This window comes from Phocoena sinus, chromosome 3 (genome assembly GCF_008692025.1).
Source record: "Phocoena sinus isolate mPhoSin1 chromosome 3, mPhoSin1.pri, whole genome shotgun sequence".
In the NCBI taxonomy this organism is placed as follows: Eukaryota; Metazoa; Chordata; class Mammalia; order Artiodactyla; family Phocoenidae; genus Phocoena; species Phocoena sinus.
In genome coordinates this window covers 102,271,077-102,290,662 of record NC_045765.1, presented here as the reverse complement: position 1 = coordinate 102,290,662, position 19,586 = coordinate 102,271,077, and the positions used below count along the sequence as shown (strand labels likewise).

Here is a 19,586-nt window from a genome sequence, read left to right as displayed (position 1 = left end):
TCAGAGGAGGAGTCACTGCTAATGCAAAAGTCCAGTTCTCCAGTCGGCTGGCCAGGGCCTCCTTATTTTCCTTTTCAGTTCCTAAATTAGTCTCTATGTTGATCTTTCTAAGGACATTTCCTTTAGAAATTATATCAGTAATTAAATTTTGGTAATGGATATATTTTATAGTTTCTAAAAATGGATGAATTCACTAATTTCCCCAAATATTTAGATAGAAGCCTATGTTTTCAACCTCTTTTGGTTAAGTAGACTATTCTGATGAAGAAAAAAGAAATAAGTCTGGAAGTGCTTTTTACACACTTTAGTTTAAAAAATATTAAACATGGGGATATCTTGCACAATGAGTTTTGGAAAAGTCTGTGTAATTAAGCAAGTTATCAAAGATCTTCACGGAACTGCTTTGATAACAAAGTTGAGCCACTTGATAAGAACCTTGAACTTCCCACACTGGCTGGATACATATATCACCCCAAGAGTAGGGAAACAATTCACACTCTCCCTTCCCCCAAAAACACAAATACCCCTCTTTCTGAGTATTTTGAGTTGAAAACCGAGAAAGCTCACTTGTGCTTGTGGGAGAAGCTGCTTTAAAAAAACACGATAAAGTGGAATAAATTTGAACAGCAAAACATTAATTAAAAAAATGCACCACAGACACTGCATCACTAAGAAAGCCAGTAACTTTACTGAATTGTCTGCAAAATACAAATTATACCTTATTTCCAGCAGGAGAAACTTTTGAAAATTCCCCACTTTTATTCACTACAGACAGCTGAATTAAGTCCCTTGAGATACACAGATGTGGTTTAACTTAGTTATAACATCTTGTCATCTAGTGGCGACAAAGTCCAGCTTATGCCGCTGTGAGCCTCTATTTGAATATTTGTTGCAAATGCTTGTATGCCCTCATTTACAAGCTATTTTAATTACTGTCATTTAATGGAAACAAGTCCCCAGAAAAAGAAAAAGAAGAAAAATGATACAGCAAACCATCTGAAGCAATCCAAGTCCTATGCCTACAGTGACCCAGGGCTGCTTCGCTCCAAGAGAACACTGGTAATGCATTCAAACCACAACAGAATCCATCTCTTAGCTGACCTCTCTGAATTAAACTGAGGTATGGATCAATTTGAGGTATGAACAGGGAAGGCAAAATGCAATACCCGATTATGAAAATAACCAAAATGGACAAATTTAATGTAGAAGATATGTGGCTTGGATTGCTCCACATCTTTGGTTAAAACGTATTAAGAAAAGCCTTTAATTACATCTTGTAGTCTGAAGCATTCTAACAGACACCAGTATTCCATCAATCTTCAAAAGATCTGTAGTGGCAGGAAATTAACGCCATATAAGTAATGACATCACAGCAGATGGCACAAACGGGAACAGATGAAGTACGCCATGCTTAGGCAACAGCATTTATTGGGGGTTCAAGTGGCGGCTTCTTCTTTAAAAAAAAAAAAATCTTTTTTTTTTTCTAAAGAAAGAAATACAAAGCATTTACTCTCTGGAGTAAAAAACAAAAACAAGGATAAAGGGGGCAAAAAATGCTATCTCTAAGTTAGAAGATGGGTATGTAAGAAAAATAAATACATAAAAGTGTGAGAGGGCAGACTTTTTTTTAAAAAGTGTATTGGAATTTTTTAAAATTTTCACCTTAGTTAACCTTAAAATGATCTGAGGATGATAGGTATTTTTATATTCATCATTACAAAATGCTAAATTCCACCTTTGGGAAAAAATAAGCCATTTTACTAAAAAACACAATTTTAAAAAAGGTTGAAATGAACAGCCTTCCACGCACCAATGCATACAGGTTGTGCAGCTTGTGTATATTGCATCAGTTTTACCAGTATTTAAGCTTAATATTACCAAAAAATCTTCTAAAATAGGATTAGATATAACAATACTTGTAAGCTGTGTAAAATGCCACTTATGGTTCTTTTACTTGCAATGAAGAATGTTGCCTAAAATGTTAGGATGGGTTATGTAAAATAACACTCCCTCAGGGCTCTGCCCTAAACTCCTGAATACAAAGGTTTTACCATGATAAAAACCCAAAACCGTACTAGCTTTGCAAATACAATAAATGGTAAATTACAGATAAGGTATAAGGGTAAAGATAGACAGCGATTGTTTACAGAAAGTGACTCATCACAATCAAAATTGTGCTTCTTCTCATTAAGTCATCTTCAAAAAATTCTCAGATTATCCCTTTGCTATCTTGCCACCACTTTATATGAATTCAGTAGTGGGAACAAGAGATGACTGGCATCCATTTTCAAGTGATTCTGTTCTTTTCATGTTCTTATAAAACTATTGTCAGAACTGCTATAAATAGCCAAGGCTTCTGCTGGTACTTTAGCTTACTTTATCTTCAGCATTAGAAAATCACTTTTTCTTTCTTGCTGAGGCAAACTGCAGGTAAAGAATTAATATGGCTATTTTTTCATATTTTCACATAATGACCCTTTCCCACCCACAGGTAAGTTATTGATAAAGAGTTTTGAAATGACAAAGAACATTTGTGACATTTGCATATTTTGTACATATCAACTTATAAGGATGGGTTGTAAGAATGGGATCAAATTTATGGCGAGGAAAATAATTTTCTGTTTTTCCCCCTATGTGTGAATGTGTGTGTGTGTGTGTGTGTGTGTGTGTGTGTGTGTGTGTGTGTGTTCAGGGATGATTTTCTGTTTTTCCTCTGCATAAATGTTTTTCTTTCATGTTCCATGGATACCTGGAGTAGTGGGATATATGAAACGATTGATTTTTTTGTTTGATTTAGTATATAAAACGTTAGTACAAGGCAGGCTAGCATCCTATATGGATAGAAACAAAGGTGCATTGTGGTCTAATTGTGGATTTCAGATCAAGTTAAGAAAAATATAGCCTAGTTAGTAAGGTCTCTTGGCTTTTGCCACCCAGCGGCAGCCTTTTGCAATGAGAAACACATAGCAACTATGCAAGAAAAAGAAAAAACTGGATAAGAAATGTCCTACACCTGATATAGCAGTGTCAATCTTACTGTCTATCTTCTTTGCTGTGTATGTCAATGTGTATGACTGGAGATGAATCGACAGATCTTCACATTCCAAGAGAAAATCATTCCTAGACTGAAATCTCTTTTAAACAATATATATCAACTTTCTTTTATGGCACTCACTTTTTAAAGGGTCTGAAAATTAATCCCTTATAGACGAATATTAGACAAGAGTCATCATTATTTTTTGAAAATTAAAAAAAAAGGGACATAGAGAGGTTCTTTAATGGGATTTCTTGAAATGGCTATTAAATCTCTTTATTGAAGAAAAAATAGATGACATACATGCTTTATGCAGAAGTGACATTTGGGGGTCCTGACACACCGGGATTGTTCAACAGTCCTATATTGCTGACAAGATTGTTAAGGGTCAGGTAAAATAATTAAAAACGGATGACGAAGCAACTATCCCTTTACCTGCTTCCTTCTTATCTAGCACCCAGTCTTTCACATTTTTCTTCTGTGGGAATTTATAACTCATGCATAGAGTAAACTCCATATCACTTGTTTCTAGGGCTATATTGGCGGGACATGTGCCCCAACACAGCTCTCTCTTCTGGGCATATTTCTTAAAAGCGTTATCAAATTCTAGGCTGAAAACCAACCATATCATTTAGGATATGGGCAAGTTTAGGGTATGCACTTACTGAATTCCAAGATGCTTGGTGAAATGGTGAGATCAGAAAGGGGCCCTGCATTTGATAAAAATGCAAACACAAAACCAAAAAAAATAGCATGAAAGAAACTAATTAGTATATACAATGGATGTCAGTTGACCCAATTGATTGCTAATGGGTTAAAAACAATTTAGGGTGTTGCAACGTGATATGTTCTAATCCCACAGGTTATCCTTTTGACAGCTGACCTTGAACTTATAAAATGTATGCAGAGTAAAAGAAAACAGAAAGAAAATAGTTACTCAAATGTGCGACTGCACAAGTATGCCCCCCTCCCGCTATTAAGATAACAAAACTTCTGCTATTACCGTAATATTATATATATTAGAAAGCTATACACAAGCATGTTAATTTCACAGATTTTTTAAAAGATTCTTAATATTTTATATAATTAGAAATACACATTTCAAAAACAAAACTTCTACAAAGAGAAAACAGTTATCTTGGTTAGCAAAGCATGGAGTTCTTCATGGCTTAGGGTAGTGCTTTCTATACAAAAAGTCCTTTTTGGTTTTTTTACAGGACCGTTTAAAATAGTAGCGAAGCTATCAAGGGGGGAAAAAAACACATTTTGGCTTAGGTAAACTACAAAAAGCCACAAATGCTTTGCAAACTCTGTCTTACCTTTTATATGAAAATAAGCAAAATGTAATGTACATATTTTTATATTTTTATTTAATAAGAGATGCAGACCCAGATTTATTTATTTATTTAATTAAATACGTTAGCCCTCAAACTCCACATTTTTAAAAATAGGTATGGTCCTCTTTTAATGGTCGTCGATCCTTTCTCATGAGTGCCATACACCAAGGATGTGCCTGCAGGTTTGTGAGCGATCTCGGGGTGGGTGTTAGGTGACCTGATGTGTTCCTAACATTTAACCGTGGCCACCCTTTGCCGGGTCTGTCCAAGACATCTATACACTTTTCTATATGTTGCATAACAGCTGCTCTCTCTTTCAGTAAAGATCTGCCGCTTTTGGCAAATGTTTCCTTTTGTCTATTTACATGTAAATAACGTTGAACCTGCAACATGACACTATCTATTGTAACATACATTTTGCAAAGGAGCACAACAGTGAAAAGAAGTTAGCCTTAAAATCTATTTTGTACAAGTGTTCTGTTGTACAACTCAAGTGCTAAGCTTATCTCAGCATTTCTGTTTATCTTTATACTGTATCACTGAGGCAATTTAAAAGTACTTTTACAAAACAGAGTACCTGACTTTTTTTTTTTCCACACACAGCACATATAATGCATATCGACCCCCCTTCCCCATTAAGGTATAGCACACACACACACTGCAAGAAAAAAAAAAAAACTATTAAGTAATAATCTGATCATGTTGCCCATCCTTCAGAGAGTCGCATGCGCTTGACTGAGGGACTTTCCCTTTCGTCCGGCGAAGGTCTGGTGAGTCCAATGGGGGAGTGGAATTCGTTCCGGTGATCCTCTCGGTCGCTGCCATCGTACGAACTGCTACAGCTGCTCAAGCTGTCAACAGGAGATCTCCCCGCCTCGTGGCGCGTGTGTTGTGGGTATCTCGAAGGGGTGGTGGTACGGTCTCTAGGAGGAGAAACAGGTTCTGACTTGATGTTGAGGCTTTGAGTAGAAGGCAGGGAGAGATTTGAACTCTGAGATAAATGAGTGCTAGTGCAAGCTCTGTAGGAGGAAAGGAAACCCAGTTACAGATGGAGGAGGCCTGGAGCCCCCAGGAACTCACAATTACATTAAAACATCAGCTTAAAGATTTGCATCGACAACAGAGCATGCCCAGAGGAGAGCGTGTTTGAAAGCACCTGGGGGCGTCGCCTTCTTAGAGCAATTGGGATGCTTTTGTTGATTTGCCCCGTAATAATTCCAGCATTTAACTAGTCCAGGCCTCATGAATCATACCTCTAGTCTCTCACAGCCTCCCTAAATGTACGGGTTACCGGTTCAGGAAGATTTTTAACGAGACACGCTGGAAAAAGCATTTTCTATGTCCATGGAATTTCTCCCTAGGCTAGTTCCAAAATGTAATCCAAGACTTAACAATAGGGCTTAACAATACAGGGTTTAGGTTCTGAATTAGACTTCTTTGATTTACTAATGCCTGTGTTTGAAAATTATTGTAGAGGGCTTATTATGGATATAAATGTTTCCCTGAATTTAATATGCATATTAAGTTGTAGAGTCTTCAGAGAAAGTGAAGAGAGTTCAAATTTCAAATAAATAGAATCCATAAAATGCTACCTATAACCGTTTCTGATGAAAAGCTTAGGATGGGGAAAGATGGGGAAGGAAAATTTAAGTATTGGCTTAAAAACACTTAAGACTTCCTATCCCACTAAAACTGAGAAAGAATTTGACTTTCTTCATCCTTTCTCAGTTACATGGGATGAAAATACTGTTTTTTTCCCCACGATTACCTCAATATTATTATAGCTAGTCTCTCCCTGCTGGGATACTAAGACCACTCCTCTAATTTATCATTGTCATTAGTTGATGAATCTGGATTTGCCTAAGGAAAGGTTGTTGTAAGAAAGGATCTAGTGTGATTTTACTGGGTTTATAACCCTTAATCCTCATTTAATTCCAGGATAGCATAACTTGCCCTTCTTCCAAGGTATGGGAGAATTTAGATACTTGGAAGTTCTGGAGGGAAAAGCATTAAGCTCTTAGGTGTAGCTAGCAATCACAATGACTTTGATGAGGATAAACCATAGTAATATTGCTGACATCAATTTTAAGACGCTTGTACTGTTCTTACATTCTGAGTGCACTGACATCCACGGCTAGAGTCAGTGTTACTTGTCCATATTGTCAAGAGGGAACAGATATCTCTTTTACTGAGGAGAGTCACAGTAAAGAATCATCCATACAGACACACCCACTTTAAACAGGAAAGCAAACCCACCTACTCATGTATGTGATTATGTTACTTTCCAATGGAGAGAATTAGATAGTATTAAAAATGTCACTGTAAGCAGTGAGAAAATGGGCATGTATTTCAGAGGAAAAAGTGGAGTAATTTGGGGCTGGGCTTTTGGAAGATGCAATTCAGGTTCAAGATACATAGAGATAACAAAATTAGAAATGAGTTTATCTCTGAGTGATGTTTTATACAAAAGCACCACCTACTGGCAAAGAATTACTTTCCTTCTCTTATTAATAGATGAGCTAATGTAGAGAATAACGTAAGGGAGAATTGTTTGTTTCCCTAATAAGGCTTTCTTTCTCTCTCTTTTATGATCTTACAGAATCAAAGCAGTCTTAGCATTTATATCAAGATACTACACATTGAGTGTATATAATTTTCAATCACCTGTTTATACTTTTATTTGTTTTTATTTTACATTGTATATTAGTACACTAATTTTCTAAGACTTTTAATTAAATACTCTTTAAATCAAAAAGGTATTGAAATGAGGAGGGGAACACCTGTATTTCAAAAGGATCCATAATAGTGGACTATTTTATCTTGGTTCAGAGTTACTTAATGATTCATTTTGATGTCACAGGAAATCATCTTTTGATTTCCGGAAGAAAGAATTTTCCTGGCTCTGGATAAGAAAGACTATTTCACTAAAATTTAATTAAATGCTTCTACTATGAACCACACAACTGTTTAATAATGAATGTCAATTAGGGGTCTGAAAATAAAGTGGCATATCAATAAGTACCTTTGCCTGCCCTTTGACATTTAGATTCAGAGGCAGGGTGACATGGAACATTAGACAAAAAAATTTGGTGAGTTGAACCAGTATAAGCAGTTAATCTGCATAAACTGAGCAAAAAATAATAAAATCAAAATGCTGTTTCTTTAATACAGCTTTTGGAAGCTGCTTTTTCTACTTATTCACTCCATTTCCTAAAGTCAACTGGCTTGTACAGATTTTGCTATATCTCTTCCCCACAAAAGATACAACACTCATTTGTTTATCCTTTCCTACAAACAAATAGGCTAGTCCCTGAGATAAGATAAACTTAGTTGGTGGCATTTCATTTGACAGTGAAAGCGTTCATGAAGCATTTTGAGTAGTTCTGGGGACACTAAATCCACAGTAATGCATTGTAAGTGATATCTTAGATTCAGCTTCATTATACTGTGCTATGGGATTCAAAAGAGAATGAAGTTTAATTGGCTAGTCTCCATTATCAAAGATGTATGCTCTTGAAAAAGGAGCATTAACAGCACTTCGCTGTATATATACTAGATTCAGATATAAGCATGTTGGTCTACTTGTTCTTGAGAACAAAATTTTTACAGACACAGATAATTGTGAGATACTTCCTATGTGAGGAGGTACATGGGGAGACAGAAGCCAGATATGCACGTTCCCATATCCAGTCCTGCCGCAAGCTCCCAGCTACTACAGATGCCTTCCTTCCAGCTGGGGAAACACCGACCTTCCCCATATTGTTGAGAAATGAAACATGACTGGGTAGCTTTATTCAAATTTCTTCCTGCCCCCGCCTGGAAATTAGACTATCAAACTATATGTAACCTAACGTTTTAAAAATCATCTTTACTTAAAAGTCATCTCTCAGTATGTACTGAATACCCACATCAACAAGGATGATGATGGAAATGCTTCTAGCAAATAGGTTGTCTTTTTTTTAGGTGGTAGGAGAAAAATACCAAAAAATTTGAGGGTCATTTTCTCAAATATTAGTATTCGAATGACTTTTGCTGACCCTCGATGGCAAGTTCCTTCTGCCAGTCTGCTCTGCCCCCTACATAGGTCAGTTTATGCTGGTTATTTAACTTGCTTAGATAAAATCAGATACTAGATAGTGCTAACAGTATAGCTTTAAGGACTTAAAGGTATTTCTATGAACAAAATATGAAGAGCTCTTTCATACTTCTTTAATTTTGAGAAAGAATTGTGGCAACCCTCTTGGGCTGCGAGGAATTACTACTTAGGTGGGCTGAAAGGTATTTTACTCTGCTTTGAACACTGTATCTATCCGAAAGAATGTGAGTCCACCACACAAGCATTTGGGACTACTTTGGCCTGCAAAAATATCAGTTTTTAAAAACTGATTTACATTGTAAGGAATAAAGGCAGCTCATGTAATTTATTTTACAAAACTATTACAACTTGGGATTTTCTTTTTCTTTTTAATATTTAATCGTGTGAGCATAGGCTAGCTCATTTGAAGGAATCTCCTTTTGAAAACTACTGTGTGTGTGTGTGTGTGTGTGAGAGAGAGAGAGAGAGAGAGAGAGAGAGAGAGACAGAGAGACAGAGAGACAGAGAAAGAGAGAGAGAGGGAAAGAGGAAGGAAGGAAGGAAGGAAGGGAGGGAGGGAAGAAGGAAGGAAGGAGGGAAGGAAAGAAGGAGGGAAAGAAGGCAGGCAGGCAGGCAGGCTAAAATTAGAAGGCCTGGAAGGGGTATCTATTTGAGGGATAAGGGAAGTGATTAAGTGCAATAAAAACACATAACTCAGAGTCAACTCATGCACCATGAGAATTGGTGTTGAAAGAAACTGGAATTAAGCAAAATGCTTCATCCTTGGCTGTTGTAATTCAGTTCCTCTCTAGTCCAGGGCTGTCACTTCTTTCTCATTTACTGAAGCCTCTATTAAAGGCAGCAGAGAATTTTGTTCTTCCCATGTAATAGAAGAGAATTTAAAAATTGTAGTGTAGTTAAAATACGTAAATACATGTGTTTTCTATGTAAAAATGCAAATTATTGGGTGTTACTGAAAAGAAAGCCATAGTCGGAGAAAATAATATGGCTTTTGACATTAATAATTTCTAGGGAAAGTCAGTACTATAATGGATGAATTTTGTGAAAAATGAGAAGTAAACAGCTACCTTTATTTTTGACAAGAGGCACGAACAGTGGATTCACTGCCGAACCACAGAAGTACAATGCCACGTGTATGTATTTTAAGATTGCCTGGTTGATACGATGTAGTTAGTGATAACTGCCTGAAAAAGTTATTGCCATAAATGTCTATTTGGATAGTTAACATTTCTGGTTAAATTTAAATGTTATTCTAAATAGAGACATTCTGTTGCTGTTCAACATATAACATATCTTCAAAGTTAATCTTTCAAGAAAGCAGAGCAACAGTGTCAAGTGAATTTCTTTTATTTTTTTACATGAGAGGTTAGAGTTTCAACAATAGTGATTAGTGAGCAAAATGCATATAAGCAAATAGTAAATGGGTGAAGACTCCACAACCAGAGCAGTAATCTATGTGAAATCAATTCCACGTGAAAGCTAGTGGGGCTGGAGCGGAGTAAGAGAGAAGTTGTGATAGTAATCAGTGATTTTTATTCTAATCAGAGTTTTATTCTCATTATCTCCTTAGAATATGAACATAGAATTAGCTAACGATTTTAACCAACATCTCAGCAGAAAAGTAAAAGTGGGGTAGGCATACCCCACTTTTCTAAAATATAAGTATAAAAATATAAAAATGGTTTGTCTTTAATATTTTATATCCTCCTAGTAATTTCTTTTGAAGATTAATTGAAGTTTTGGAGTTATTAAACTGAAAGTCATGTCTTTGGTTCATGTTTTAAACTTAAAAATGGTTTTACAAGTAGTATTATTTGTGAATTCTGGGCCTTTTAGGATTTGAACTTTCCTATTGATAAATGACAGGAGTTATTTCTATAATAAAGACATATCTCAAAAGTACCACAAGGGGGCAGAAATAGACATCTTCTGACGTCAGAAAACAACAAAAATTATTTTTATACCCAAATTTAGATAATTAGTGTATGTATGCACATATACATACATTTAAATTCATACATCTATGAATATACAACTATATTATGAGTACATTATAAATATATGAAGTTTGTATATCAGTGGAATAACTGACCCTCTGAGTATTAGGCTAACTATGTTCATTACATTAGGCATGAACTATGTAGTTTATGCTAAGTGAAAAGGATTCTCAAATATCTCAAAAATTAAAAAAACTAATAACTATAAATGTTTTCTTATGTCCCACATGAACTATGTGAAAACTTAACTGAAGAAAAACTTATCATTGACAGAAGTAGAAACAAATATAGCCTAAAACAACTGGGAAATAACATACCCTATCATCACAGAGCTCTCCCTCCTCATAAAGAAGAAGGAAAGTAATATTTAAGCTACCTGAAAGGTATTAAACTTCCAGATTTTGATAAAGTAGAATTTTACATCCTCTAGAGGAACATTAGAGCACACAGTTAGAGACTGCCATTTGTCATTTAACAATGCATTCTAAAAGTGTATTATGAAAGAAGTAATATTGCTTACCCCAGTTGACTGAGGGCGGATGGCGGCATATTATGGAGGTGTTGTTGTTGCCAGCCAGTTACTGAGCCAAGATGAAGAGCGCTGGCGGTGTTAAACCCAGACAGAGACGACAGGTCTGCGCTACTCAGAGAGTACTCTAGAGAAGAGAATAAGAGAGTCAGGGAACATATTCAATTTGGAAATTATCAAGTGGTGAATAATCATTTTCAATTTTTAAAATATTCTATTAGTATTATTTAATGATTGTTATACTTTTTTTTTATTTGCAGAAGGGAGGGAGATAAAACATTAGGGACAATTTTAATTTAAAAGAGATATACTATATACCAAAAATTAAGTATTCTGTGAAAACTTCAATGTAATACCGCCTGTAATTCTAGTTTATTAGAACTACAATCTGGTATCACAAGTAGGTACATAGTATTTGATGACCTAGAAATGTTTTTTAAACAACCTTGAGAAAGTGAGCTTTCTATTACATCAAAAAAACAATAGCTCATTTTCTTGAAATTGTTCTTATATATTGAATTCAGGTTGGGTTAATAAAACTTTTGCTCACTAAGAAAGAAACATGTGGATATTCACTTTGTCTTAGTAATGAATAGGTAATGGTATAGTGCTCTGGACTCCACAGGTATTAAATAAAGCTTCCTAGCAGACTAAAGAGTAATATCTTTTTCATCTTGCTTTTTTAATAAAAAGTATTTAATGTACTATTTGAACATGGCAAACTACTCACCGTTACCATATGTTGTTGAAATGGCTGATGGATATCCTCCCATCCCTTGTCCTGGTAAAGTAGGAGTTGCTACGGAAACCACTGGGGTAGCCAACGACTGAGCGGACTGGGAGTTATTTATCCTTTGATTCTTTTAAAGTAAATAAAAAGATATTACTTATAGAATTTTTTAAGAGTTAAAAATACTAGATTTCAGTATTAGTGTTGCACATAAAGAGAACTTGGTACAAATCTCATGAAATTAATCATTTAACATGTGTCTCTATGAACTCTGCCAACCCTATCATTTACAATCCTTCAAGAGACCAGTTGTTGCCATAGTAACCCATTACATCAGTATCTCCTAGGCAACTGAACTAGTAACAAGTACCATAGCTTTATTATGGGTAAAAACAGACTATGTTGAAAACTGATGAAATATGTATACTGTACTTCTATTGTTTCAGTTTTTATTCAAATGCAAATTAAAAAAAATTAAAATCAACCATGGTGGTTTTTATGCTCAGTTCTATACACACCAGAGCAGATGGGTAGCGGGTTCATGCTATATTTTGACCAGCAGGTGGTGCTCTGACCACTTTTTTTCAGATTCGTCTAACCTTCCCTCAAACTAGATGGCAAAGCAGCTAACATATATTTAATTCCTTAGAGCAAGGAGATTAAAAATTCATATAAATTTAAATATCTTGAGAATTTAATTCTTAGAAAAATAAGCATATTCATGGTTTTAAATAACTAAGGATATTTTTGTTTGTTACAATTTTACTATAAATTAAATCCTAAAATAAATTGAAAACATGGCCTTTACTTACAGAGGTTGACACAGAAAAATAGATAACCTGATATCTCACCTATGAGTGATACTTGAAATGAATGGCATTTAAATATAATCAATATTGACACACACTAACTCCTGAAATCTTTCCATTTTACTACTGCTTCCTCTCCACCTAACAGTCACTTTGGATTTCTCCTTGCACGTGCCATTGAAGAGAAGCACCCTCACCACTTACCAAAAGCAGGTCGACATCCTCAGACTGAGAGCATGTGGAAGGAGTTTTATTAATTAGTGTCTGTAAATATTTATAATTGGGCAAAATCTTTTCAACAAAAGGAGAAGCATCTTCTGATAGAGACAACAGTTTGAACAGTTTTAAAACTCAGACTCTAAAGATAACTCCTTACAAAGACATTCTTTGTTTTCTTTAATGAGCTGTTTGTCTCAAACATGAAGACAATCTATCCAGTTTTCAGCACAGGTCAGTGTCTCAACGTTCATTATTTCACCACCACATTTTGAGGGAAAAAAAAAAGATTGTACTTTGAAACCCCACTTGCTGGAGGAGGGGGGAAACCGCACCTGGCTGCCAGTGAGAGACCTGACGGATGGCTCACAAGAAACCCTGGGAAAGCCTCAGTTTTAAGGGACTGGGAATAAATCTGCTGATAGAGACAGCCTGCCATGCATGGCCCACACTGCTTGGCTGTGGCCCTGTGGGAGGTTTTATTTATCCAGCCTTTTCCGAAGGGAATGTTGCACATTATGTGAATTTTTGGGGGCTGATATTCAAAATTAATCTGCACTGTGCCATAATAAACTAATCAGCTTGCAGGACTGTTTTACCCTGAAGCTTGCCACAGAGCAGAGAAAGAAAAAAAAAATGTGTTTGCAGAATGATCTAAATCTGTCTACTGAATCTTGGTTTTAAATGTTCTCGCTCTTAAGCAAAGCTAATTTGGAGAACGCGGATGTAAGTCTCTTTGTTGCTGAATGTGGTCCCACAATATTATCTTCACCTTCGTCCTGCAGACCCAGGAGAAAGAAAAATGATAGCTTCCAGGGATACTATTTATATTTCATATTTATTTATTCTTATAAGTGCCACAACTGTTTTTTGATGTAAAATAAAAATATAACCTTTGTTCTCAAAATGCCTAGAATTTTAAGACAATTTGTTTTTGAGAGGTAACTACTGTCATAAAATGCATATTTGGAAAGATGAATTGAGGCAGTGCATAGGCATGTGATACATTAAACATTATCATTGCAATACACCTAAGAAAAGAATTGCTAACGAACGGGAGAAAGTTCATTTAGGAATTTTGAGGAAGATTTTTCATTGTCAGTACCTTAAGGACATACTTATTTAGTTCAATACTGTAAAAATCTGTTATGAAATACCTCATTCTGTGAGTGTGTTTCTACCATTGGTCAAATCAAATCATATGTGTCATAAGCAGAGTACTAGGTAATGATTTTTTTCTAATTATAAATTGGAGGCCTTAAAAGGAAATGTTTTCTTTGCCCCAGAACACCAGCCCTATAGTGGAGTTTTTTTGGATGTTGGTTCTTTTTTTTCCACGGAAAAGGGAAAATGCACACTAGTTACCAGAAATAATAGCTAAATCCAACAGGGCCCCAGCAATAGCACTGACGCGTTAATTTTCTGGGAGCATGTGAGTAATTCATAAAGTCAGACAAATATACAAATAGCAAAACATACAAAACAGCAACATTTATTTAAAATGTAATTTCACATTACCACTGATGGCATCGTATTCTTGCTGCCTGGTGGAATAAGAACTCGGAGATCTGGTTTACGGTTATTCATCCCTAAATTCATGGGGGGAGGAGATTTTGCTTGCATATTCTTGTTCAAGTTACCAGGTGAGACCAGCAGACCTGGTGAGTTTCGGGGATTGCCATACCCGTTCCCTGTTAACACAAAACAATGAGAGCACTGAGGAAAAGAAAAAAATCTAGACTCAAAAATGTTTCTAGAGAATACACTACATGAGATTAAGAATAAAGGATTAACAGGGTGAGACAATAACGTACACTGAAAGTTCACAGGATGACTGACAGCCTCCACATCAGGAACCCAATCAGTTATTTAACATTCCTCTGAAGGAAGATTAAAAACTCTTAATGAGAAGAGACCTAATAGATAGCAACTTGCCCAGACACCAGCATATACTTTTATGCTATTAAAAAAATTTTGGGGGCTCCCCTGGTGGTGCAGTGGTTGAGAATCTGCCTGCCAATGCAGGAGACACGGGTTTGAGCCCTGGTCTGGGAAGATCCCACATGCCGCGGAGCAACTAGAGCCTGTGCGCCACAACTACTGAGCCTGCGTGTCTGTGCTCCGCGACAAGAGAGGTCGCGATAGTGAGAGGCCCGCGCACCGCGATGAAGAGTGGTCCCCGCTTGCCGCAACTAGAGAAAGCCCTCACACAGAAACGAAGACCCAACACAGCCAAAAATAAATAAATTCATTAATTAAAAAAAAAAATTTGGGAAGAAAGTCAGACAGTCAGTCGTTCACGGTCTAAGAAAAGCACTGAATTGGGCCTGCACTTTAATTGACTAGCTCGGTGGAGGCCTGGCCGGCATGACTCACTCTTTTGGTTCAGCGATTTGGGTTTTATTTTGTGTATCTGTGTGTCCTTAAGTGAAGAAAGGGCATACCAGCAAGACTATAATTTCTAGAACACGCAGGAGGTGTAGCAGCCTCTCACACGCTTTGCTATTCAGTTCCCCTTGTCTTTGAGCGATTCCTCCCTATGGCTTTCTTCCATCTGGTTTGCTCTCCTCACGAAGCTCAGTGTACGAACCTGAAGCCCTGCTTTCTTGCTCACACAGAACTTCAAAAAGCGGGACTCCTTCTCAGGAGCCGAAATGAGGGGATGATGCCTCCACTAAAGTGCTGATGCACAGGGCACAGGAGTAGCCACCGAGTGGCAACCGTCCTGAAAGGGTTTTCTTTGGTCTCTGATACTTAGCCCTCCACTAACAGACAAATGGCTATCTGAAGGTGTCCATTTGTCATAATTCAAAATATACTGTCCCGTGACAGGCAGAGCTGTGGAGGGCGTCGATGCAACCTGAGCTGAACCGGAAAGTCCCCTGCTGGCTTCCTCTACCATCTCTGATTGGAGAATAAGAGAAACCACCTAGGTGATTCAACAACCCGTGCTGGAAACCTACCTAGACAGTTGTTTTCTAAAGCTCTCTAAAGGAGACAGTCAAACCTCGTTGTTACTGTCATCATTATCATTATTGTAAAACACAAGTATCTATTACCCCAGGACGAATGGTACTGTGTGCTACCCAGTGGGGATGCAGAGACAAGCCCCCGGTCCTCAAAGGCCCTGTAGTCCCTTTGTGGCAATCCAATACAGGCACGCGTGAAACATACGCACTAAGACAAGGCAGCCTGGGGTGATGTGCCACAGAGCAGTACAGATTAAGTGCTATTGGGTTCCCAGGAGGGAAGAGATTATCCAAACAAGATTCACGGAAGAGGCAAGAACTGATGTGAGTCTTGAGAAAAGAGAGGAGGTAGTAAGATCTCTGGGCTTGTGACCAGGCACTGGGAAAGGTGCAAGGTGGCATGTGAGCATCCTGGTGAGAAGGCAACCCATGGAAAGAGGGGAGTGTCAGAGACCCTGAAGGAATATGGAGGGTTGGGCTGTGGAACCCACAGAAGTTTAGCCTGTGAATTCCAGGCTAACATGTCTTGGGTTTAAACGGTGGAAATGCAGACCCCTGAAGGTTGCAGAGCAGAGGTAACACAGGCCTTTAAGTGGACAGAGAGACCTACTGGTATTGGGATATTCTGTCATTAGGAAGGCCTGATAGTGTGATCCAGTCTGGAAACTTCTATGATGACCTGAGCTATGATGAGGAATTGGGAAGGCAAAGCCCAGGTTTGCCTATTTCAGGAGAGATTTATGGGTACATCTTTTGAATTAGAATCTATTTGAGGCACACTGTGGAGAGCACACTGGTTCTTCATACCCCATTCATTTACTTGTCTCATTTTATGCATGAATAAACGGGCTGAATATATAACAAATAACTACAAGATTAAATCTGTCAATTGGATTATGCATAAAATTCTCCCCTTTACTGGAAGAAAACCCCCACAAAATAAAACAAACAACTCCTCCCCCAAAGCGTGTCAAGTATAAAGTAGTTGCTTAAGAAGTGTTGGTTGAATTTGTATGTAAATTACTCTTCTATAATAAAACTTCAAGAAAATTAGCTAAATTCTCTAAAGCCAGCTAAATATGTCAAAAGCCCAAAACATTTTTTTACAGTTAATTTGGATTGTTTTCTGTGGCAAAAGTTATTCTATGAAACAAATGCAATTTACCTTTTTCCACTAGGAGAAACACAAAGGATATGTTCACTTAGAAAAACGCTCGATCAAATGGAATGCTCACAGGAGTCTTATATTTAAGGTGTCTTACTGAATCATTATCGTGACTATGCTAGGGCTTTCGTTTTAATTAATAGATTCCACTGGATAAAAAGGGAGCGAGAAAACCAAGACAAAGTTTGCTCTCTACTTTCCTGTCAGCTGAAGCTCAGACTGACAGACACACTGAATGCCTATGTCACTTATCTATTAAGCCTGCGTGAGATCTGGTTTAAATAAACAATCAAATGGAAAATTAGCTGGGTAATTTCAAAAGAAAGGGGGAAAAAAAAGTCAGTTAAGCAGTGCAATGAAGCTTGAACAGATCTGAAGAAACTAAAACCCCGGCGTCGTAGATGCCGATACTGGTTTGCATGGAGGAGTTATTTTGCTAAAAGGAAGTAAAACCACTTTATGAAATGTGTTGTCCTGTGATATGACGAGCACTGGGCCAGTGTGTGAAAATGGAAATGCTGCACGAAGGCTCTGAGAAAAGCTCTTTTTTTTTTTAATTAAAAAAAACAAACATCTTCTGCAGTAAACTGAGAAATTCCAAGAATGCCTACCCCTTTTTGCCCACATTTTAAACAATGATTTGGGGCAGCAGTCGGGGGGGAAAAAAAGCAAACATATATTATAGTTTTTCACCCAATAAATGCCTCAAAACTTAAAAAATTGATTGGAAAAGCATTCTATTTTTCCCCTTGGAATATTTCCTGTTGTTTGGAAATTATGCCATTCTCGAAGATTAGTCACATATTTTAAGGTGTTTACATATGGAAGGTAAAATATTTTGAACCACGATGACACTTCTTAGATTCCTATTTTTAGAGCATAAAGTTATTTTTGAGAACAAATACATTCTACCTTTTACCGGTGGGTTTCTGCTGTTTTTAGCGTATTGTGCCAGCTAGCATTTTGGAGCCGTATAATAACCATTTCTGTTTCCAGCCACCAAGTTGTTATTCTTTTGGCATAATATAGATTCTGGAATGTGAGGCTGTGGATCCTAAACCAGTGCTAGAGAAACCTATCATTTGAAAATCAGTGATGAATACATTCGTGTGGTTTACTGCTAAGAAGAGCCTGCATTTAAACTGGCTCGGAAGCCGCAGCCGCCTCTCCACTCAGGACGCTTTGGCCTTGGTTGAGGCTGCTGTCCTACCTTAAGATAAATCCTCCCAAAAGAACAGTCTCTTTCAAAGTCAGGGGTCGGGAGGGGGGAACCGCCACCCTTCAATAACCTTCTGAGATACAGATTCCACCTTCCTTCATGTTTTAAAATTACCCTCCGCCTGGGACCATTATCAATTTGGATGTGACTGCATGCAGATGTCACATTCCCCTGACCACTTAAAAGCCCCCAAATTATAAAGCATGAGTGAATGGATTTCCTGATTATAGATTATAAGAAAACGAAGAACAGACCAACTTTAGAGTTCGTTTGTTTTATCGTTTCGTTTGATTAAAAATATTGTTTCACAGAAAACAATTTAAGCGTTCACGATATAATTTGCATAAAGGATAATAGCATCTACGTCTCTTGGTTACAAGTTTCTAAACACTCATACTAAAACTACTGTAAATACACAAAACTTCAAATGTGGTGTTAGGAGAAAAAATTTTTTTTCTTTCCAGTTAACTTGAAAACACTTGCTGCTTTTTCTTTTCTTTTTTTTTTTTAAATTGACTCCTATTTTAAGAAGTTGTAAATTCAAAGAACATATTCCTGGCTTAAGATGTTGTGAGGAGGACATTTTGCCTTGTCTCACAGAGCTCAATTGAGTATGTAGCTCTCTTTGAGCCCGAAGTTCTGAAACTTTCTCTTATTGGGATGTTTAGACGTTATGAGTCTTTTCACGTCACTTTTTTTTTTTCTCTCCTGGACTTTCAATTATAAATACAAGAATATAAATCTAATAAGCACAAAACAGAAACTAGTCCTCACGGAGCAAATTTTTTCGTTGGCACGATCTGTTTTTGGAGTCTCTCAAGTCGCCATCTTTGACTATTCATTCGTTCCCGCTTCCTCTTCCAACTCCATATCCAATTAGTTTCCAAAGCTTGCTAACTTTTCTTCAAAAATGTCTCCCTCCATTTCCATTGCCACCATCCTAATTTAGGCTTTTGCTGCCATTTGACTAGGTCTTTCCATAACCCCCCGTTTGGGTTCCTGGTCTCTAGTTGAAGGGTTCTTCACCAGGCCTTAAGATGGGCTGCCGGAAGATTGTGAGCTCCTTGAAGCTGTATGCAAATTTTTGTGCATATGTGTTATAATAAACCTAATGTACACTCCCAAGGTTTTCTTTAAAAATCTTTCTCAAGTGTTGCTTCTCTCATGTTCCTTTTTCAGATCATAGTTAACACTAGCGGGTCAGTGCCCTGGCTTGGCTCTCCAAACTGTGCATAGTTTGACCCACTCTGTCTATCTAACCTAATTTCCAGTGGCCACAGCCAAGCTCACCATCCTCTGAATAAGCCTGAGTCTTTGCTATAGCAGTTCAATAACTGGCAGTGTTTGATTTCCTGTTTAATTCAAATTCATTTTTAAGGATCGGCAAAGGCCCAGTGCTTTCATGATACCTTTCAGTCAACCTCAGCCCACCTTGAACTCACTCTCCTCCAAAATCCTGCATAATTAGAGGCTAATACTACACAG

The 19,586-nt window shown here is 37.2% G+C and overlaps 1 protein-coding gene across 15 annotated transcripts in view; it reads right to left on the bottom strand.

The window, feature by feature from the left end:
- Positions 1-665: 665 nt before the first annotated feature.
- Positions 666-19,586, bottom strand: part of MEF2C (myocyte enhancer factor 2C) — a 148,436-nt gene continuing 129,515 nt past the window's right edge. For 13 of the 15 annotated variants that reach the window (XM_032627756.1, XM_032627753.1, XM_032627740.1 and 10 more), the window contains 4 exons: positions 14,267-14,439; positions 11,724-11,853; positions 10,985-11,120; positions 666-5,390 (listed from right to left, as the gene is read on the bottom strand). In XM_032627756.1, the coding sequence (XP_032483647.1) occupies positions 5,069-5,390; positions 10,985-11,120; positions 11,724-11,853; positions 14,267-14,439 (761 nt within the window). In that variant the 3' untranslated portion in view covers positions 666-5,068. The remainder of the gene's footprint in view (positions 5,391-10,984; positions 11,121-11,723; positions 11,854-14,266; positions 14,440-19,586) is intronic. The other 2 variants (XM_032627755.1, XM_032627754.1) reach the window with 1 other exon arrangement.